At 34.1% G+C, this 23,460-nt stretch overlaps 1 protein-coding gene across 4 annotated transcripts in view; it reads left to right on the forward strand.

Annotated features, from left to right (window-relative positions):
- LOC148945835 (protein grainyhead-like) overlaps window positions 1-21,986 on the forward strand; it is a 317,009-nt gene extending 295,023 nt beyond the window's left edge. For 3 of the 4 annotated variants that reach the window (XM_089098118.1, XM_089098120.1, XM_089098119.1), the window contains 7 exons: window positions 3,818-3,997; window positions 6,854-6,906; window positions 8,932-9,000; window positions 11,816-11,884; window positions 12,858-13,056; window positions 18,276-18,343; window positions 21,799-21,986. In XM_089098118.1, coding sequence (XP_088954244.1) covers window positions 3,818-3,997; window positions 6,854-6,906; window positions 8,932-9,000; window positions 11,816-11,884; window positions 12,858-13,056; window positions 18,276-18,343; window positions 21,799-21,928 — 768 coding nt within the window. In that variant the 3' untranslated portion in view covers window positions 21,929-21,986. The remainder of the gene's footprint in view (window positions 1-3,817; window positions 3,998-6,853; window positions 6,907-8,931; window positions 9,001-11,815; window positions 11,885-12,857; window positions 13,057-18,275; window positions 18,344-21,798) is intronic. The other variant, XM_089098121.1, reaches the window with a different exon arrangement.
- The last annotated feature ends 1,474 nt before the right edge of the window (window positions 21,987-23,460 follow it).

A 23,460-nucleotide genomic window follows, 5' to 3' on the forward strand; every position in this document is an offset into this window, starting at 1 on the left:
GCTTATTCCAATTGAATTACTTTTATTAATGTCGTGTAAGGTACCTAACAGACTATAGCTTCTGGATATGTTTTATATGTTCTATATGAATATGTTTTATATAGCTTCTGGATATGTTTTATATGCTTCTGGATATGTTTTTTTTTTAAATAAATTCAATTAGTATTATTTTAGGATTTTAAGCTTATCGGTGTCCGTTCAAGGATGATTTAGAATTAATGAGCGGTCAGAGATAGCTAACATTAAAATAGGCAACCTTCTGCAAATCCAAAAATAATCTCACAATCAATAACCCTTCACATTTTGTCCAGACTTTAATATACGCTCAGATTTGATGGACACACAACTCAACCACCATAACTCGACCACGAAACAACTCAACCACCCTCAGTTCAAGTACTACATAGCTCAACCATCTTAAATTAAACCACCAAGTAACTCAACCATCCTGAATTCAACCACCACCTAACTCAACTAGCTTAAATTCAACCACCAAACAATTCAACCACCCTCAACTCAACTACTACATAACTCAACCACCTTAAATTAAACCACCAAATAACTCGACCATGCTGAATTCAAAAGACCACCTAACTCAACTAGCTTAAATTCAACCACCAAACAACTCAATCACCCTCAACTAAACTACTACATAACTCAACCACCTTAAATTAAACCACCAAATATCTCAATCATCCTGAATTCAACTACCACCTAACTCAACTAGCTGAAATTCAACCACTAAACAACTCAACCACCCTCAACTCATCTGCTACATAACTCAACCACCTTAAATTAAACCGCCAGATAACTCAACCATCCTGAATTCAACTACCACCTAACTCAACTAGCTTAAATTCAACCAGCAAACAATTCAACCAACCTCAAATCAACTACTACATAACTGAACCACCTTAAATTAAAATACCAAATAACTCAACCTGAATTCAACTATCACCTAACTCAACTAGCTTAAATTCAACCACCAAACAATTCAACCACCCTCAACTCAACTACTACATAACTCAACCACCTTAAATTAAACCACCAAATAACTCGACCATGCTGAATTCAAAAGACCACCTAACACAACTAGCTTAAATTCAACCACCAAACAACTCAACCACCCTCAACTAAACTACTACATAACTCAACCACCTTAAATTAAACCACCAAATATCTCAATCATCCTGAATTTAACTACCGCCTAACTCAACTAGCTTAAATTCAACCACCAAACAACTCATCCACCTTCAACTCAGCCACCGCATAGCTCATCCTGAATTTTCAGCCACCGGAGGCCAACACAGCTACGTAGGCTCTTCCTCTATTTCAATCTATTCAAAGCCTCTTTACCTTCTCCAAAGAAGTTTCAATTTCCTTTAAATTCTTCCTTATGGCATTTCCCCACCCCACTCGGGAGGGCCTATTTTTCGCTTGGCCCTAGCGGAATGACCGAAAAGGACGATCTTTTGCAATCTGTCATCCTTCAAACGCAGAACCTGTCCTAGCTATCTTACCCTTTCTCTCATTATAGGCCTAACAAATGGGATAGAATTATTTTTTTCGTACAATTGTTTTTTGATATAAGGTCAATCAAAAGGGTTTCCAAAACTATCCGCAGACAGTTCTCCTAGGAAACAGAAGAACTCCGTCCTCAGAAGTGTCCACGTTTTTAAACCATGCTTAACCACTGCCATCACTGTAGCTTCCAATATTCTAACCTTGGTTCGCAGACTTATCTTTCCACTCTTCCAAAGTTTTTTCAACCGTATACATATATATATATATATATATATATATATATATATATATATATATATATGTATATATATGCAATTTTTTGACACGTGTATGGTAATTGATAGAATGTACTTTGCGGAATTATAGTGTTGATAGCGCAAGGTTTTTACCATCTCTTGTGCAAGTGCGAAAATGCCCACCAGTAATTCTCAAGGTTCGCTGAACTTCGACCCAAATTGCGATTGGCCAAAATTTGACCTCCGTAGACGGTAATAAAGTTTTCAGCTTGAATTGCATTGTACTTAAGATTGATCTAAAAGAAAAAGAAAAAAATCCTTGTCCTTTTTTGAGTTTGTGCTATCACATGTCTCATTTTTAATTAGTATCTTGATTAAGAGATCTTGTCCTGAATATTAATACTGTGTATGACTCTAGTTTCTGTTTGTATTTGGAAAGTCTACCCGATTTAATGTCGTTGTTTGATAAATTTATTTCTTATTAAGGGCGTATCCCGAAAAAGAGAACTGTTCTTTTCAACGTGAAAAAACTTGCTGATAAATAAGGCACTTTATTCTTAGACTTAAATCTTTGCTTGAATAAAACAGTTTATCTTTGAAATATTTCAATCTAAAAATAAGAAACACCATGTGTTTCTATTTTCAACTCTTGGCAACCATATCTACTTAAAGGGGATATATAGGGGACTTACCCCTTTATGACTCACCGGGACAAAAACATTATAAAATTCTTTATAACCTTGATAGTCTTACACCAAAATGAACGTTATCAAATGAACGCCCTAAGTCGCACACGAAAAGGTTGGGTCTAGGGGAAGGGGCTTGGGCCCTTGCCCGGTTTTTGCTTTAATGATTGATTTTTTAGTACACATATTCTTATTAGCCTTGGCAATTCCTAGTTTGGACTGCACGACTTATGTTTTGTCACATGTTTAGTATAGCTATGTTCATCTGGTATTTGCATGACCTACGTTGAGTAATATTTTTCGTTTGTTTGTCATACATATTTATGTACGCTTAGTCATATGTTTGAAAGTCATACTTGTCATGCATACCTTGGTCACATGTTTAGTATAGCTATGTTCATCTGGTATTTGTATGACCTACGTTGAGTAATATTTTTCGTTTGTTTGTCATACATATTTATGTACGTTTAGTCATATGTTTGACAGTCATACCTGTTATGCATACATTTGTCACATGTTTAGTATAGCTATGTTCACCTAGTGTTTGTATGACCTACGTTGAGTCTTACTTTGTCTTTTGTTTGTCATATCATACGTATGTAAACTTTTTTGAAAATGAACAAATTGAGTACTAAAAAAGTGACACGTCACGAAACTGACTTTTCTTAAATTTTCAAAATCATAATATGCTCAGCTTTTATTCGGAGGAGGGGGTAAGTCTCCAGGTTCCCCTTTGTGAGGGAGGGGGGACTAAGTCCATGGAGAATGACTTTCAACCTTCAAACTCAGTAATAAAATATTAAATTATGGGATTTCGGCTATTTACTATTCCCCTAAATCCATACAAAAACAACCTATTTGGGGGGTGGGAGGGGGGGTGGGTGGGTCGTTTTATGTCATACTTTGGCAGTTTTGGGGATTTTATCCAGCTCTATAGAAGTGATGTCTAGAATTCTAATCTAAAGCAGACTGAAGATCAGAAGCCCGAAGAAAAAAAAAAAAAAAAAACACAGCGGGATTCCACAAAAAAAAAGCAGTAACAGTAACAGTTTTAACTTTTGGATTTCTATTCAATGCTTTTTCTCCTCAATCAGTTCTGTAGAAACAAATTGCAAATTTTGTCAGTTAGCTTATTATACTCGTAATTGATCATGTTTCGAAAATCTAATTTATAAATTCAAAACTAGTTAACAAAATAATATATTGAATTAGTTTATTGCCACTAACTGACGAAAAAAAAACTGTGCCCATAGATTCGGGAATTTTTTCTATGTGCGTTAGCCGGATTAAGAGTAGTTAAGCCGGATCCAATTTATGACTCATGGTATAGAAACTTCCGGAAATAGAGGTAATTGCCGATATTTCTTTAAGGGTGCAGAAAGGAAAACACGGGATGAGGAGCGGCGAGCTGCCAAACGAAAGATGGCGCAGTCTGTCAGATCAAAGCGAATTGACGAATTATATCACTCTCCGTGTGAAAGGTCAGAATTTTACAGTATGGCTGACCTTTTACGACAACCAGTTCTTTTCACACCCTCCGAAGACGAAAAAGTAAGTGGAATTTTTTTTTTTTTGGTTGAGTTTCCTGTTTTTCCTTTTATGTTTTTGGTATGTTTTTGGTATGTTTTTGGTATTTTGGTATTTTGGTATATAAAAATGATATTTTTCCTCTGTGGTAAATCTTTGAAATTATAAAAAAAACAATTTAAATGCAGGAAAAATTCCATCTAGTGTACAAGAAGAAAAAAAAAACTATTATACTTGGCAAAACATTTTATATTATTCGTTTTCAAAATATATTCTTCGAGTCCCATACCGACTTAAAATTGAAAGTTATGATTCAAAAAATAAAAATTAAGCAATTTGCGTTCATTGTATCATCTGTCCAGGGGCGGATCCAGGATTTTTTTTAGGGGGGGGGGGGGGTTAGGTTTACCGATAAACTTGCGTTAAGAGCAAGTTTAATTAATGCAAACTTTTGTTAATTAAATAAATTACACTAATTTAGTCTAAGTCAAGGGGGCGCCCCCTTCGCCCCCTGGATCCGCCACTGCATCTGTCTCTAAGAAACACGTTAGGGATTGAATAGACAAATATGAATTAAATTAGGGTTCGATATATTCACAAAAATGTAAGTGGGGGGATGGGGGGGTAATAATTCTTTTCGATTTACCAAAGTTAAGATAAAAATAATGTGTTTTTCAAAATCTAGAGAAAAGGGAACATTTTATTTTTCGCTTCGATTTTTTTCAATAAAAAAAAAATCTAAATTTAAGTAGGGGGGGGGGGGATCTATTGCATAGGCTGTGTTACCATATGTTGTAATTCGCCAATTATGTGCGTTTTTTTCGACGTCTTTAATTTTGCTTATGTTCGCATAGTTTTTGTGCTGTTCCATAAGATAGGGCAGGAACTATAGAAATAGAAAAAAAGAATAGAGACCAGATTCTGGAAAAAGAAAAAAGAAGAAGAGAAGGAATCGTGGACAAACCAAAATGAAATAATGAATGAAACATAAGAATGAAATAAATAGCGAAAGCAAGTGAGGAACCGTCCTCCATTTTTATTTCTGTGGCATATACCCTCATTTGGATATCAATGATGTTGTAAGCCGTCAGTAGTGGGCTCCTGTCCATGAACAAAATCTGAATTGGGATCAAAACCAAATTTGCAAAAGAAATTTAAAAAATAATGAAAAGTGAAAAAACAAAATTGAAAAATTGGTGGTTAGGGCCCTAAATGATTCGAATGATCTATGTGCCTGTGACCTATTTTGACCTATGACCTATATAATTCCAGTGATCTTTGTGCCAATCATTGCTTTGTTGGAAAATAGGGTTATATTTCATAGGCGATACTTGGTTGAGTATAGAAGGGCAAAGGGCTAAAAAATGTAAATAAGTGTATAAATATTTCTATTTAATCCATTTTTTTTAAACTAGAATGAAATCTTATCTCCCCGATCCTAGAATAGAAAAAGGAAATAAATAGTGAGAACTTAAAGAATCCGGACTCGATTCTAGCCCCATCTATGGCATATGTCGACATTTGGATATCAGGGGCGTTATAAGCAAGGCCGTATCTAGGGGGGCTAGGGGTTTTGAACCCCCCTCCCCCCCCCCGACAAGCTTGTCCGACAAGTAAAAACATTACAAAATTCGTATAAACACGTTTTGATGAGTTTTTAAAGGTCTTTCTTTTAGAATTTAGAATAATATAATCAACTAATGATTCCACGGGGAATTGGCCTAAGGGGATTCCGGTGAGCTAAGTACCAACCACTGCTTTGTTGAAAAATGGGGTATGTTGAACAGGCAGTTCTTGATTGCATAGAAAAGGAAAAAAAAAGTGTAAATGTGTAAACAAATAATGCTTTTTTAAAATAACTACATAACGTAGTTATCCCCCTCTCCTCTTTTTTTTTAATTAGAATGAAAAATACATTTAGAATTGAAGAAAGAAAATTTGGGAAATTAATTTGATTGTTGTCTTTTTTATTTCTAATTATATTGCATGTAGCCTACCTACATTTGGATATGCCCAAACCAACCTACACTGTAATCAAAATAAAAGTCATAAAAGTGAATTTGAAATTAATAAGAAAGTTGGACTGATAGAATCAGCCAACACAGAAAATTTTCACTTATAAAAAAGAACAAAAATAACGGTGATTCAACTGGGGATTGACCTGAGGTGATTCCAGTAAATTAAATTTGGTAACAAACATTACTTTGTTGAGGTAAAAGGCCATCATTGAGTAATGTGTGTGTGCGTATGTGCTGGCCAGGATTTACCAATAGGCCCGGGCCTAGGGGTGCTCAATGCCAGCGGGTGCAATAAACTATTACTGAGTGACTTCTTTCTTAAAAAAAACTGGACTAATGTGATTAATCGTCAGAGTACCAGCTGCAACCCGCCACCACGCTGTCTTCACAGAAAAGTGATTCTAAAATAAAACAGGAATTTTGTGGCCACTTAAAAACTGTCAGATGTCTCTCAAGAATAGCAGCTGAGAGTTTAATATCACCTTTCATTACTTTTGGCTCATCAGTTGCGTCCTGTTCAGTGCTTCCATTTTCGGGGGTTTCCCCGAAGCGTCAAAGCTTTAAATCGAGCCCTGTGTGAGTGTATGTGTGTTCCATTATGAAAGTGTCCTTATCATTTTCATGTTTTAACTTGTATGAAAAAACCGAAGTTGGAAATTTATCTGGCATTTATAGAGTTCACTCATGAAACACGGTACTTGAACTGTGAATCTGTGAACCGTGAACCGTGAACCGTGAACCTTTAATTGCAAATGTTGTTCATAATAGTTAGTGCGTGAGGCTTGTCAGCCTTTGGGTATTTTGTTTCCATGTTTTAATGTTGGTGTTTTTATTTTTTGATTTTTTTTTGTTTGTGTTCCAGGTTGGGGGGCCGTTGGATCTCCAAGGTTTTTACATCGAACATCATGATCTAAGGTAATTTGGATTTTTTTTCTCTCTTTTATACTTTAATAAGGGTTGGTTCACATTGTCTTTGTATGGTTCGGTTTTCATTCCAAACCTAAAGATGTTTGCAATTTAGGGCTGTGTCCTGGAATCTTGTCCGGGGGGGGGGGGGGCTCTAAAAAAATATTGAAAACGCATCAAAAATGCGTTTCTCCATTTTATTACATTTATACAAGTCGGAAAAACATTTTTTTTGGGGGGGGGGAGGGGTTCAAACTCATTACCCCCTTTTCTGACCCTGTTGCAATGCTTCTTCTCTTAAAAACAAGTCACTGTTAGGTATATTTTTTTAAATACTCAAATTATTTATACTTTGTACCACGAACATCTATTATTTTCCTGGTAGGGAGCTGAGGAGGCCTTACTTTCAAAAATTCCACCAAAAATAGGTGACAGCCCAAAAAATATACGAAATTATAGGAGCAATCAGAAAAATATTTAAAATTTGAGGAGTGTGCGGGCAATACGCATCCATCTCTTTACCTAATTACCTCCTTGTGTACTAATAGAGTTAAATTATGGCTATTCATTTTTTCTTAGAGGTTCTATTTTAGGAGGAAGGGTTGGCTTAGACCTCTTTAGGCTAAAATTATGTGCCATAAATGCAAAAAAGTGAAACTTTCCTGAAAACATGGTAGAAACAAGGTAAACCCTTTTCAGAATAAGCAACAGTAACCCTCCCCCCCCCCCCTTCAAGAAAAAACGTCGTCTCACTCCCCCCAAAAATTGACTTTGGTTTGGTTGCAAAAACATAATAAAATGTATAATTTCTAGCTGTTGTTAAAAAAAGCAATGGGAGTAATGAATATAGACGATTTTATTATTATATAAATTATTATATATTATTTTATTATTATATATTTTATAGACGATTTATTATTATATAAGAGAATATATATTAATCAGATTAAATAATATATTAATAATATAATTAAATAATATATATTAATTTTTATAAAATGATATAAATAATAATCCATAAAATATATTATTAATTGATTTTATTATTATATTAATCAGTGACTAATAAATTAGGAGTGGTAATAATAACTAAATCATAATTCTAATTTAAGTTTTGAGAAAAATCTATAGTTTCAACGCTGATGATATTACTTGACACAAAATATAGGTATACAAGAAAACTCTTACTATGGTTATTTTTCTGTCAAGTAATGATAAGTACACTGTATGGCTATGTATTTTTTATGCTTGACTTCCTTGAAGAAAAAAACACGAAATAAAGATGTTTTCGTATATATTTGAGACACGTGAGTGTGCAGAGGTCTTTTAAATAATTTTATAGACTATACTGCCTATCCATATACAATCGAAACGAAAATATGTTAAAAATTTGCTGTTTTCTGTTGATAAAGGCTTCTATATGTGAAATATTCGTACTTTTTAATTTTTTCTAGAGACGTTTTTAATTTTATTTTCACGCTAATCTATTATTCATAAATTTACATGTTTTAATTCATTTTCGTTTTCCACTTAATTCAGTCGAATTTTGCACCCCCCCCCCACCCACATCAAACCCCACATCCATGCTCAGTTGATAACTCAATGAGAAAATAAGGTGACGAGGTTCACCCAGGGTTTCTGAATAATGGCAAATATTAATACGAAAGTGGTATAGTATAAACTAGCCCCTCTTGGGCCCCCTCCCCCTCCTTCACACGTATTTATCATAAGCATCAGCTTCATGGCTAAGTCTAACTCTTATACGTTGCTCATTGTAGCTTAGTCCGCCTCCCTGGATTGGTTTGGTGTCATCAGTTATGAATTAATTTGGATAAGGGAATCTGCTTAGTTTTCTCAGAAACTCTTGATTTTCTGAGAAAACTAAGCTGTGAAAACTTGGTCTGTCAAAAAATAAAAGAGTTTCGCCATGAAAAGTTTTCTCAAAAAATTTTCGTGGTGAAACTCCTCAAAAATAATACTATAAAACAAAAAAAATATGTTATCCACATGTACTTAAGCCAAAATCATTTTTAGGCTTCGTGGATTGCCTCGACAAGTTACGCCAGCACCAGTAATAGAAGCTTCACCAGATCCAGAACTTGGGTACGAATTTGTTTACTTGGTGCAGGATTTTTAAATTTGAAAGTCATTTTAGGTTCTTTGTTTTAAGGTTTTTTGCTTTTTCATTACGCTTACAGGAGCAGGTTTACTGCAAACGCCACGAGAATATGTAACCAGTGGCACTCCTCGTGCGTTTTGTGCGTCAGTGTCAGGGTTGCCACAGACATCCAGTCCGTAATATTTTCGTAAAAGACTCACTGGAGGTATTTTGGGCCTCTAAATAGTGAAAAATAAGTAATGAAGGTTTTTTTTTTATACATATTTGATGTTCTAAGATCAATGAACCCTTAAAGATTTCCAACTAGAACATTGCCATTCATTAATGAAACGTAGAAAGCCTTTTTTCTGTGGCAAAACCAGAGTTGCCACCACGGTCAGTTCCTAAAGTACTACAATTGCCCAAATTTGCGTCTTACACAGTAAATTTTGGTGCTACAGTAAAAACAATTGACTGTAATGCTACTAATATAGCACTTTCATGCTGCAGGTGGCAACCTGAAGCAGGTGCTACACATAATGAATGTGTTAAAGTGATTTTTTTTTTACTTTTAATAACCTATATAAGTTTGCTTACTTTAGTAAACTAAAATTGACATCATACCCAAATAAAACGTAAAAATTAAGGGATGAATTGAAATGCCACAGAACGGTGGCAACATCGTGGCAATAGTGGCAAAAAAACAACTTACTTTTTTAACTGAAATTTCGAATACTGTCAATGGATTATCTTTCAGACCCTAGGTCTTTTTCGTCTACAAAGTTGTTATACAACAGATAATTCAGTGGACATCAGTATCAATTTTTCCACTTTTATTCTCAAATTCGACATATACTCGGATTGCGACAGGTTGGCTGTTTTCGAAACCAGATATAATGAATTCATTCTTCTATGTAACTATTGAGATCATAAAGAAAACAGACAATTATCACGAACGTCATTATGCAACTTTGTATTCAATTTTTTTTTGCTTTTTTTTTATAAAAGGGTTAAAAATTTTTTTTTTTTTTTTTGACAACCGGTCGCTGGCGAGCATTAGCCCTTTAAGGCACTGTAAAACTTATCCGGTATCACTTTCTTTTTTGGAAGTACAAACGAGAAAAAAGTGATACCCAATGGAGGCAAATAGCAAAAATTCAGTGTTCTCTTAAAGACTTAATCAAACGGGGAAATTTATAAGAGTTGGATCTTCGGCGATTTGACAAAACAATATAAAATGATATAGTATAATAATAACATAACAATAATTTAATTCTCGTAAGAAAGGATATGAGGACTACTAGCGCCACTGACACTGTAGCGTCTGGCAACATAAAAAAAGTAGAAGAATTCTATGAACATTGAATGTTTGACATACGAGTAATTTATATTGCAATGCTATAGGATCAAAGCTGAAATTTCTCTGTAAGTGAAAAATTTCAGTTTTAAATTTATAAGGATATATGTAAGTATAATTAAATAATTTTTCTTTCAAGAATTATTTTAACCCAAAATCAGTCGGCACAAAATACGCATATATAAGCTTGAGAAAATTATGGTAGGTTTGGTAGGCTATTTGATTTTAAGCTAGTAGGCCTACTAGTGACATAATTCTACTTTCTTAATTTCCTTGTATTTTGAAGAAGCTGAAAAGGCGAGTATATTGCAGTTCAGACTAAACTAAAAAAATAGGAACATAATCCCCTAACACTACCTGCTGTTGGTGATTTTCTTTTCCCCACTAGCGCCACTGTCCGCTTTTATAATTTCCCCGTGCTCTTTGCACCAAACGATACTGGCAATCCGATTAGACCGATCGGTTCTTGTTAATTAAACGAAACACACCCAGAAGTGGTTAGGTTAATCCTAATGAAATATTACCTTCATATAACCTTTAGTTTGAGATCCAACCTAAGCGTAATTCTTGATTGTGTTTCGTTTAGTTAACAAGTACTGATTGATCAATCAACATCCTTTTTTTGTTGAATCCTAAATAAATAATAAATCAAAACAATAAATGACTAATCCTGATAAATAATAGAATAAAAAAATTATCTAATTTAAATAAAAAAAATGAATACATATTTGTAATCCTATAGGTGAAGTAAAATAAAATTGGAAACACAATTAAATAACATGAAAAATAAAATACTTCTATTACTATTAACAACTTCATTCAGCATTAAGCCGCCAGAGGCCAGCGCATTGGCGTTCCTGGCCTCTTGCGTCTGGGGCAAAATCTTGATTAGCACCCCCCTCTCTTGTTTCTGAAAAAATTTTGAAACCAAATTTTCATTTATAAACAAAACTATTTTCAATTTATTAATTGAAGTATTAATTAATTAATAATCTATTAGATATTTTCATTTATTAACTACACCCTCTACTTCATATTAATAAAAAGAAAATTTCAAAAATTACAAAGAGATTATAACCGTTAAATTATTTATCAGAAATTTTACGCCCCTAAAATCTGTGCATGGGAAAATACCCTTTCTGCCCCCCTCCCCCATCCCCCAAAAACAACAACTACTGCTTCTGAACCAAAACAGCTACGTACGCTCCTACTCCATCAAAATGTATCTATAAATAATTTATCTTATTATTAATTTATTAATAATAAATATTGTTATTATTAATTTATTATTAATTTATTTATTATTGTTTATTAATTGATTATTATTTATTTATTAATTTATTAATAATAATTAACAATAATTAATAATCAATTTATTATTTATAAATAATAAAAAACACAGGTAATCCTAAAATAAGTGAAAATAAAATAATGAGAAAATACTTAAGTGCGATCATTTCTAGACTTCGTGGATTGCCTCGACAAGTTGCAGCTACAGCAGCAATAGAAGTTTCTCCAGATCCTGATATTGGGTACGAATTTATTTACTTGGTGTAGATTTCCATGTAGCTTGCTGTGTTCAATTCTACCCATATATGTTTTAATTTTGATTCTTTAGTAAAGTGATTGAATTGAAGTTTTTTTAATGTTCGTTTTAGAAAATAAAAACATAAAATACAAAAAAAAACTTGCTTAATTGTGGATTTGATACTCTTTATTTTTCTTCCTTCTAGGATATGATCTTGACTTCATCACTAGTCGTTTGTGGAAAGCTGTTGTAAAAATGTTTAGTAACTTTGAAAGTTATGTAATGAATTCCTCTACTTGAAAGAAAAAAGTGGCAATATTTTTGGCTGGCAATCGTAGCTAATTTAAGGAGATCTGGAGCCTGATTTGTCCCCAACTCCTGCAATTGAGACTGAGCCCTCCGATAAAAGCCGAAAAGTATTCAACAGAATTGAAGAAGCAAAACTTATTATATTGCTTTTATATAAGGTACTTGTATTATATAGCGCAGACCACTTACGAAATGAATTTAGGTTAATCCTAATGAAATATACCCAAGTATGATAAAAAATATAATGCTTTAGAAACAAACGTGGGCTATATATTTCCATATTAGGGGGTGGGGTAAAGCATAGCGGGTCTGCATGCAAAATGTGTTGGCTACAATTATTCTGCGTATTATGAGGTAAGAATTGTTTTCTGACTTCACATTGTCCAAATACTTTACCGCCCCGCCTCCCCCCCCCCTAATGTGCAAATATGTAGCCCAAATTATATATTTCCATATACTATGTTACCTGTTTTTGCCTTTTCTAACGCTAAGCTGACAGAAGGCGATTTACAGTGCGTCAATGGATGAACAACTTCAGTGGTCAGTGCTATATCATACAATTACCTTATATAATTCCAAAAAAAATTAAGGCCCAACTCTCCCCCCCCCAAAAAAAAAAACAGTACACTAGTCTTCTAAGTTGAGAACTCTAATTATTTCTTTTGTAGAAGAAGACAGATTGAGCTTCCATCAGATCCGGATTTGGTTAGTTCACCTCATTTGTACTCAGGGGGTGCCGTGGTGAAACGACGACGACTCCGGCCGCCTGAATATGAAGCTATACTGATTCATGTCCGTCAAGATGGAGAAGATATATTCACGTCACTTTATGTAGCACCGCCTACCGTTCAAGGCCTTGTGGGAGCGGTAAGCATGCCTGCCCTTTTCCCTAGACTCTTACTCCGTTTAAGTCTATTTCTTGGGGCACTGTGGACTTCGAATTCCGACTTGACGGGAAGGTGTAGAGGTTAACCGAAACACGCTCTGTGTATCCAGGTTATCAAAATAGCGTATCTGCAACATCTATTTTATAGCATGTGAACATCATTATAGCATATTAACATTCATTTTTGGCGGGGGCTCACTTTCTCCCCCCTCCCTTTAATATTGAATTTGTAGCTTTTTTTCGCCGTTCTTTCATTGGGTGTATCAGGAATAGTATTTTGATCACCTTGCAACACAAAGCGTCATTTGGTTCACCTCGATGCTTATATATAAACAGATCTTAAGCCCCATAGAGTATATAGTGCTAAAAGGTTTAGGTGGGTCTAAGAAAAAAACGTTTTGAGTCGTGCTCAAGCCAAATGGCGTATCTCACACTCCATAATTCACAAAAAAATGAAAATGTGTCTTCACCTTTATTTGGGAACTTTTCTTAAAGTAGTTTTTTATTTTAATCAGTAAGGCATGTAATATCCCCAAATATTTTTGGGCTTGAGTCTTCACCTGCTTCGGTAGCCCTTTTTATTTTTATTTATTTAATTTATGTTATGTCATTGACAAAAATAATTAGATATTCATTTTAAATTTAGATAAAAAGTACCTTGACAATTTTAGCAGCATTACAGAGCCAGACTTTATACATTGTCGCAATTAAACTTTAATTGGTGTCTTGTATGTATGTGCACTTTTTATCGGTCAAGACAAATGGTTTTTACATGTCTTCAATTCTTGTCTGTTTAAGATTGTATCGCCATTATTTATTGCTTTGATTTAAGGTGCTCTTTAAGCTTTATCTTACAGCTTGAGCACCCGTCATAATTTCTCCAGAGGGGGTGTAAGCCTAGGTACGTATGTAAGAATTTACCTGGTGGGAGGGCACAAACGACAAAACAAATAATTGGTAGATTAAATGTAAAGAAATTTAATTTATGTAATGTCATTGACCACCTTTTAACCTTTTTTTTTCTTCTTTTGGATACGAAGAAATGAAAATGAAAATATGAAAAGGAAAAAAAAAATTATAAAATATCATATTTCATTTGTCCCCCCCCCCAGCAGAAATATAGTTTCTTCAGGAATTTTGTCAACACTAAGATAAGCGGACTAGACTGTCTTGTCAAGGGTTAGGAACACCTAAAAAAAGGATTTCGTAAGAGGGATATGCCTGAAATTCCGCCCTTGCATATATGACTGGGCCAGCCTAAATAAATGTGAATGGAGAAGGGCACCCGTCTAAAACACTTCCAGAAATAAAAGTATTTTCCCTTCGAATTCTGCAAAATTCTGTATTTATAGTACTCCAGGTATATAGGGTGGTCGCCCCCTCTCCTTGTGGGGTCCCCGTGCACAGAAAATGATTTCCAACTTTGCGTTATAATTTACCTTTGAGTTGTTTGCAGTGGTAGGTTTTGTTAACTGTGTTTTTTTTGGTTCAGACCAGGGACATAATTCACTATGGGGCAGGGGGCAACTAGCCCTCTCATACCTTTGTTAACCCAACCCCCCCCCTCCCCCGCCACCCAGACCTCAATTTGCCCCCAGCTAAAATAGTTGCTTCGAAAATCTTGTCAAAACTAACATAAGCATGCATAATTCAAGCATCCATAGAAACGGGTCAGTTTTTTTTTTTTTTTAGTATATCTTTTCCTTTACCGTACTGTATGACTCATTTTTCTGTTTTCATTGCCATTTTCACTTGATTTGGAAAAACTGGAAAAATCTCTCCTAGAAAATTCCCTTGCTGAGCCCCAAAATTGCTCCTAAAACTGTTTATTTAAGCTATTAGAGTACAAAGTGGGTTAGGCTGCCTAAACAAAAGGCTCAGGTCTTAGGATCATGGATGGACCAAAGCTTTTGTTAAATGTGGCTTAGACTTGGTTGCATTCTGTATGGTAGATAAATTCTATGTATCTACCACACAGTAGATACATTCTACAGATACAAATATAGTAGATACATTCTATGGTTGTATTTCAATACCTTTGGTTACGTATAGATGACCATTACGCACGGAAAGCATAGCGTATACTCTCTTGTCAGGGTTGTCAGGGCTGAGAAAATCAGTTGAAAGCTGCACAAGCATAAAAAGCGCTACCCCGATAAAATTCCCGGAATAGAGCCACTCAGGTAGCCTACACAACTGAACATACCCATTTTTATAATTATGGATATTTTGCTTTTAACCTTTTTTCTCCTTAAAATTAAAATATTAAAAGGAAAAATTATTAAAAAATCACATTTCAGGTTTGCATTTTATTTTTTTATAAGAAGAAGAAGGATTTATTGAAAAAAAAACATCAACAAAAAATTATTGCTGCCTCCCTTAAAAAGCAAAGCTTGTCCGTGGGGGAGGTAGAGAAAACAAAATCCTTAAAACAAAAAACATTTGGCCACCGACACCACTAATACCATCACACTAAACAATAAACACAAAATAATATCATATATTATACTTCCTATGGGAACATCTTATAAACTAAACCCCCACAATAAATAAAACAATTAATCAGTCAAAACTCATATTCAGCAAAAAGCAGTTCCTTAATGATTTTTCGAAAAATATTGGGGTCACCAATAGTCTTAATATCACTATTCAAACTATTCCATTTCCGTGTACCTCTATAAAAAACAGAAAAACATGAACGGGAAGATATACCTCTAGATACACAGAAGTCCGCGCTACCCCTTGTATCATGAGAATGAACAGTAGACCTAATGGACAATAAATCACCAAAACAACGAGGCTGAGGATAAACCACAATACATAGAATTCACGAAGGCCTGCAGCCGACAAAATTTTTAAAGTTGGGTAAATATCTCGAACAGACATACGTGGAGATATACTAGCTAAAATCCCTACTGCAAGATTTTGTAGAACTCTTATTGGTTTTAGGGTAGAAGAAAAAGTAGAGAGCCAAATGCTCGAACAATAAAGTATATACGGGTGTATTAAAGAAAAATAAAGATGGCGAAGGACAGACTTGGGAAAACAGTGTTGGAGTTTCTTCATTGTACCGAGATTTCTTGCCAGAATTTTGCTAGTTAAAGTTACATAAAATAGAATTTTGCTAAAAGATAGGGTTTCATCTATTATAATCTCAAGGTATTTAGAAAACGCAGTCCATTCTATAACGCCATTGGACATATCTAATTCCTCGATCCATGAGTAAAAGTTTGGTGATCGCGAGAAAATAAAAAAGTTAGACTTAGCCATGTTAATCCTTAGTTTATTTGCCCTCAGCCATGCTATAATTCTATTAACTGATTCCTTCGTGGAAATCTGCAGCAGCTCCGCTGTTTTAGTTGTGCTAATGGCTGTTGTGTCATCAGCAAAAAGTGAAACTGTTTCATTAGTCGGGTTCACCGTTAGTTCATTTATTCTATAGCAAAAATTATTTAGACACTTTGGTAAATCATTAATAAATATCAAGAATAATATAGGACCGAGAACTGATCCCTGCGGAACACCTATTTCAATACGCTTTTTTTCGGAAGAAGAATCATTTAGTTGGAAATACTGATAACGATTACTTAAAAAACTTCTTAAAAAATTTAATGATTTACCCCTCAAACCATACACCTCACACTTCTTCAGTAGAAGTTCATGATCCACAGTGTCGAAAGCTTTCATCAGATCTAAAAATATAGCACCTATTTTGAAACCTTTATCTAATACATCATTAATAATAGTTGTCAAATAAGTCATCGCCTGTTCCGTTGTCCTTTTTCTATGGAACCCAAATTGTGTCTCTACCAGTAACTTATGATCCTCCAAAAAACTCATCATTCTAATACTAAAACGCTTCTCTAAAACGCGGGAAATAATGGGTAAAACAAATATCGGTCTATAGTTTCCTGGGTCATTTTGAATACCACCCTTATGAATTGGGGTTATACGGGCAACTTTAAAACAGTCTGGAATTTTCCTTGACAAATACACTCATTAATTAACCCACATAAAACTTCAGCTATAACTGGAAAAATACATTTAAGTGTTTTTAGAGTAATATGATCGCTACCAGATGAATTACTCCGCAACCCATAAATAATTTTTTTAATTTCATCAACTGTTAAAAGTCTAAGGTGAAGAGACACATCAATGGGGTCCCTCAGTAAGGACACGAACGTTGGATCGCCACAATCAGGTACAACTGATATAGCTATATTCAAACCAATATTCGAAAAATAACTCTGAAATTCATTGCATATGTCCTTTTTAGAATTCAAAGTCTTTCCCATTACACCAACTAATTCATCAGGTACACTATTTATTTTTAATCCAATCACTTCTTTTATTAGTCCCCAGGTTTTCTTAGGGCATCCTTCGACCTCCTTAAACTTTTTCTCAAACTATTTCTTTTTTTCATTTCTTAAAATTGTATTCAACCTATTTCGATAAATTTTATATAATTGCTTATTTTTTTTGTGTCGGGTTAATTATTTGAGCTCTAAACAATTTATCTCTTACATTTATTTGCTTCAAAATCACAGGACTAATCCAAGGTTTTTTACTTGAGTGCTTTCTATTAAACGATTTCAATATGACTACTTGACTTATAAAACTTTGCAACTTTTCATAAAATAAAACAAACTTTGAATTTGCGTCCTGAACATCGCCTAGAACATCGTACCAATTCACCTTTTCTATATCATTTTTAAGTTTTACCATCGCACTTTTACAGATCACTTATATCAATCATATGTATTTTTTTTGTGTTATTTATGTTTATTTTTGGGAATGAAAAGAATATAAAACTAGTCTGTATAAAAAGTATGTGTATGTGATATATTTCTTTTATGATTTTTTCCTTTATGGATATTTTTCCCTTTATGAATATTTTTTACTTTATGAATATTTTTAGCTATATGCTAGTCAATGAGCCACTGTATAGAATTTTTACAGTGAGGAATACTCGCTGACCTTCAGCCTTGAGGCTTCAAAATAAAAATATGCTCTCTTGTGAGGATCAAAACCTATTGACTCTTCAGGTGTCATTGCTATATTTCCGGAAACAATTCAGTCGTCCCTTGTATAACATATCGTGATTGTTTCCAGATTAATTATTGGCTGGCAGTTACGGACATTCACCAATTATATAAAGTTGTATGTTTCTGTATGATTTATTTTACTTTTTTTTTTATAGATTGTCGAAAAGTACAAAATGTCAGCTGAAACCATTCGAGGCCTATACAGAAAGAATAGGATTAATGGGTAAGTTACTCTTAAAATTGATTTTGTTGTACTATCAGGTAGTGGGGTATTCAGGATATTCCGTGCAAATAATTATTATTACTTGCAGGGGTGGGGGGGGGGGTTGTATAGTTTGCATTAATTTATTCAAAATTATGGCGACAGTGGTAAAATAATCATATCTTTTAGGAAATATACAATCACGACGTTTCGCACTTTTGTTCACTTTTTCTTTTTTGCTATTTTTATCCTCAAAATTCCATTTAAGAGAGAAGCTAACCTGCTAAACTTTTCTAGTTAGAAAACTATTTGCATGTAAGAGCTTTGATAATTATGTTTTTTGTTTACTTGCTTGTAGGGTCGTAGCCAGGATTTTTGTTAGGAGAGGGGGGGGGGTAAGAAAACTTTAAAAAACGCATAAAAGATTTGTTAATATACGTTTTGTTACGTTTTCAGGAGTCGGTATTCGCCCTTGCATTCTTGTGATATATTTTATTCCTTATATGAATCTTAGAAATATTTTTACATTAAATTCTATTTTCATGGTTCGACATCTTTGTTGTCATTTTTCTGTAGTTTTATGTAGTAATGGTATTATTTATTATTTTTTTCAATATTAATATTATTTTTAATTTTTTTTAATATTATTCTTAATATAATAAGTAATATTATTTTTTATTTTTTGTATCTGAATGTTTCTTTTGCTTCCAGTACTTCTTTAAGTTAAATAATGAACTTACTCACTCACTCACTCATCAATAACTAAAGAAATTAATATTTTCTCAGAGGTCAATCCACCCCTCCCCCATTCTACCTTAGTTTCGTTGTTTATCATTCAGGAATAAACCGTTCGACTTTCATACAAAAAAGAAGTAATTTTGTTGCTTCAGGTTACCCCTTTGAGGAATTCTTCGATTTTGTTTTTCGAACAAAACTACTTCATATTTAAGTTCGTGGAAACAAAAGTACGTGAAAAGTTCTCAGGTTCAATTCATCCCAATCCTCTATAGTCATGATACTTGTCAGGAATGAATAAATATATTTCTCTAGGGTAAATCTATCTTTCCAAAATTATGATGAAGATGGTACTTAAGCTCGTCTCCTTCCTCCTTCCTCCTTTATTCCGTCTTCTCCTTCCTCCCTTATTATATTTTTTTCCAGCAATCATTTAGACAGGATCTGTGCCATGCTATCCTCAGGATGTTTCTCAAGATTATCACCTTATCGATCTTAGAAAAAAATGTAATTGCAATTTTTCTGGGTCAATATATCCCCCTGATCCCCCATGGCTACGTCACCGTCATCTTGGCTGTGGTTATTCAAATGGGGTATGTTATCACCACTAAAAAAAATTCCACAGGGGACTTCTCGATACCCTTTTCTCGTATTATCAGTAGAGGGCATGTGCAGTGACAATCCTGGCCTTTCTTTCGCCTGGAGCAAAACGTTAATTAGCCCTCCCCCCCCCTGTTTCCCATAAAATTTTCAGGCAGTTTTAATAAAATTTTCATTTATTAACCACATGTTTTCAAATTATCGGTTCATCAATAATTTATTGTTTATTATTTTTCAATTCACTGTTTGAATTATTTAATTATTATTAATTATTTTAATTCAATCATTTTAATGACTATTAAACTATTTTTTTATCAGTTGATTAATGCTCTATTAATTATTTTAATTATTAAATGTGCCCTCTACTTTATTTTAATAAAAATAAAATTAAAAATTACAAAATGGTTATAACCGTTAGATTATTCATTTGAAATTTTTCGCACCTGAAATTTTTGCACCCGGGGCATGTACCCCCTCTGTTCCTCCCCAAAAACCGACCTTGGGTATACGTACTTTTCGCACACCCTCTATAGATACCCGTAGTTGTGTGGTTAGCTGCTCGAATAACCAGTGATTTGCCTAATAAAATATATGGTTGGGGATTTGGCGTAAAAAGGGTATTAGGTGGAGAATGGGGTGTATGACGATTCTTTACCGGTTAAGAGGGGGAGGGGGAGGGGTGATAAAAAATGCTTGAGCTTTAAGTGGAAAACAACAGGTTGGTACCTTTTCTACTCGATGTTTTCTTCTTTTAATACGATTCAGTTGACTCAACTTGATCCAGTTGTTTTGAAAAAACAATAGTTTAAAGCTTTGTCTTAAATAATGTCATGAGGGGGATAAATGTCATAAGGGTTTTACAACTGATGAGGCTTAAAAAAAAATTAACATTATAAGGATAATAATATCATAAGACGTGATAAATGTCATTATGATTTTACACCTTAATAAGGCTCATACAAAATTTCATTGAGCAGACTTTGCCTTAAATCATATATAAAACGACCAGAAGAGACTACTTCCCCCCTCCCCTTTATTAGTCCTTATTACTTTTAGCTCATATTAGTTCTTATTAGCCCTTTATTAATCCTTATTATGATCAGAAGAAACTATGCTCCCCCCCCCCTTTGTTTGTGTTATTATTACTAGATAGAAAGAAGATTGGAAGAGACCATACTTCTCCTTTTAGTAGAATACAAAAAGGCATTAGATATAACAATTTCCTCTCAAATAATGCTCCTTAAACAATGCTCCTCCTTATTCCTCTCCTAACGCTCCTCCTAATTTCCTCCTTAAACAATGGTCGTCCTTAAAAATATGCACAATATTTCAGTATTCCAGTATTATAATTTTTTCGATCAGTTTTGTCTGGACAAAGCACCTTTTAAATCACTCAGTCAATCTGCTCATAAATTCTTTTCTTCCAGCGGCAAATTTGTGAAACATCAACAAAAAAAAAAAAAAAAAAAACTAAAAAAACTACTGCACCAAACCACTTAAGGAGGTGTAATTTTACTTTGAGGTGTAGTATTCTTCGGGTCCCGGCAGGTCGCTAATGTTTGAATTTTTATGGGTAAAATTGGTGGAACAGTGTATGTTTGAAGGTACTTGTATGATATACACCCTACCTAATATTCTTGTAATATGTTTCTCTGACGCTCAATCCTAATGAAATATACCTAATTGTGATAAAAATATAATACTTTAGAAACACATTTGGGCTATATATTTGCACATTAGGTGGGGGGGGGAGAGGTAAAGTAAACCAGGTCTGCATGCTGAATGTGTTAGGCACAATTATTCTGCAAATTATGTAATAAGAATTGTTTTTTAAATTCTCACTGTCCAAATTCTTTAACCCTCCCCCCTCCCCCCTAATGTGCAAAAATGTAGCCCAGATTATATATTTTTCATCTATTCTGTCGCTTCTCTCTGTCTTGTCTCACGCTAAGCTGAATGAAACTAAAGAAATACCCGGCTCTATAATTCGTCAAAGAATGAACAACTTGAGCGGTAGGGGGGTTACCATACATTTACGTGTTTGAACACTTTGTTGAGAAGAATTTCTCCTATCAGTATTGTATAGACAAAGCCCCTTTTGAATCACTCACTCGATCTTCAAATAAATTCTTCTCTTCCAGTGCTGTATCAAGATTGGACGACAACGTTCTTAAGCATTACTGCAATGAAGAATTGTTTCACATGGACATCACGCGAACGGACAGTGACGGACTATACGACGTCACTTTTGTGGAATTAGATCTGTCTTAGTACAAATAAAAAGCAAAGCCTTAAATTTGTGTTTTGATTGCAACACGAATTTGTGTTTGACAACGTCTTATACCATGACAAAAAATTTATGCTCAATGTGGGATAAATAATGTGCCTTTCCTAAACACTTGAGAAAACGGGCATTATGAGTGCACAGCGTTTCGCTGTTCGCCTAAAACAAAACCAGTGTTTCTTTTTGTTTTGTAAAGTGCCATGTTTGTGCCACGGCATATAAACGCCAGTTTGTAGTTATGACATTAGTGTTCGTTTATTCACGTGCCTTAATTTACCTGAACAATAGTCTTTTGCAGTGTGGGATTTGTGTGTTGATTATTTTCTACTGTTTGAATCGCTTACTTTGAGTAGCAGTTCTTTGTGTTTTTAGACATTCTGCTTTGTTTAACATGTATAAATACTAATTTTTGACAGGTTTAGAAAATGATTTGTTTGAATTAATGATCTTAAGCATCAAACTAAATTGTAGAAATATGTGTATATATGAGAACTATTTTTTTCACCAAGTGTGTATGATCTGGGAAGCTTAAATGGCGAAAATACTCGATATACGCTGATAAAGCCCTTAGAAACAGGAATTCCCTGGAGAATGTTTTTGGAAATTTCATCGCCTGACAGGGATTTCTGAAAAAAATGAGGTCTATTTGCCTTAAAAATTTTACTGCATATCTGATTAAAACTAAAGGTTTTTCTTTTAAACTTACCCGTAGTTTCACATTGACTAACTTGGCTTATGGATAATTGGTTTGCATAGTATTCGTGAGAACATATTCTTGTATCCTGATTGGTTGATTATTTTTAGTCAGCCAATCACAAACCGTCTTATATTTTTGCGTTCTGTAGCTAATTTTGCGGAACGGCTAGGTAAAACCACTATAACAGTGTCAATATTTGACAAGCTTTTTTGTAAACCCCCCCCCCCCCCCCCCCGGAAAAAAACATCTAGGATACGTTCTTGATTGCCTGGGTAATATTAACATCGCAAAATTCTGTGTTTTATGGACTATTTCTGAGCTATTAGAAAGTAGAAACTGTCACTGTCAACTGAACTGTCAAGTTGACAGTGACAGTGACAGTGAAACTGAACTGTCAAGTCTATTAAATTCATTCGGGGCGACAAGGGTTCCACATTATTCAACTTTCGTAATTGAAAAGGCCTGAAATAATAATTAATTTTTATTAACTGATATTTATTATACCTTACCCGCTTGAAGTCACCCCGAGTTTTTTCACACCCCGTATTTTTCTTGTACATATCCCAAATTTGCCCAAAAGGAAATTGGACTCTCCAAAATCCCCGAAAATAAATAATTTATGTTAACGTCCGTGAATTTACGAGTGTTAATTATCCGAAAGAATTCGAAGAACCCAATCTTATTTTAGAAAAAAACTCGGGTTAATTCCAAAAAAAACTCGCGGATAATAGAACTACACCTTAGCATGCCTATCTGAATTTATGTTTTTCCGTACAAGGGCCTCAAAATATTAGAAATGTCTCTAGTTGTTAAACAAAAATA

This window comes from Artemia sp. Qi Xiang Cuo, chromosome 12, assembly GCF_049724085.1.
Source record: "Artemia sp. Qi Xiang Cuo chromosome 12, ASM4972408v1, whole genome shotgun sequence".
Lineage (NCBI taxonomy): Eukaryota > Metazoa > Arthropoda > Branchiopoda > Anostraca > Artemiidae > Artemia > Artemia sp. Qi Xiang Cuo.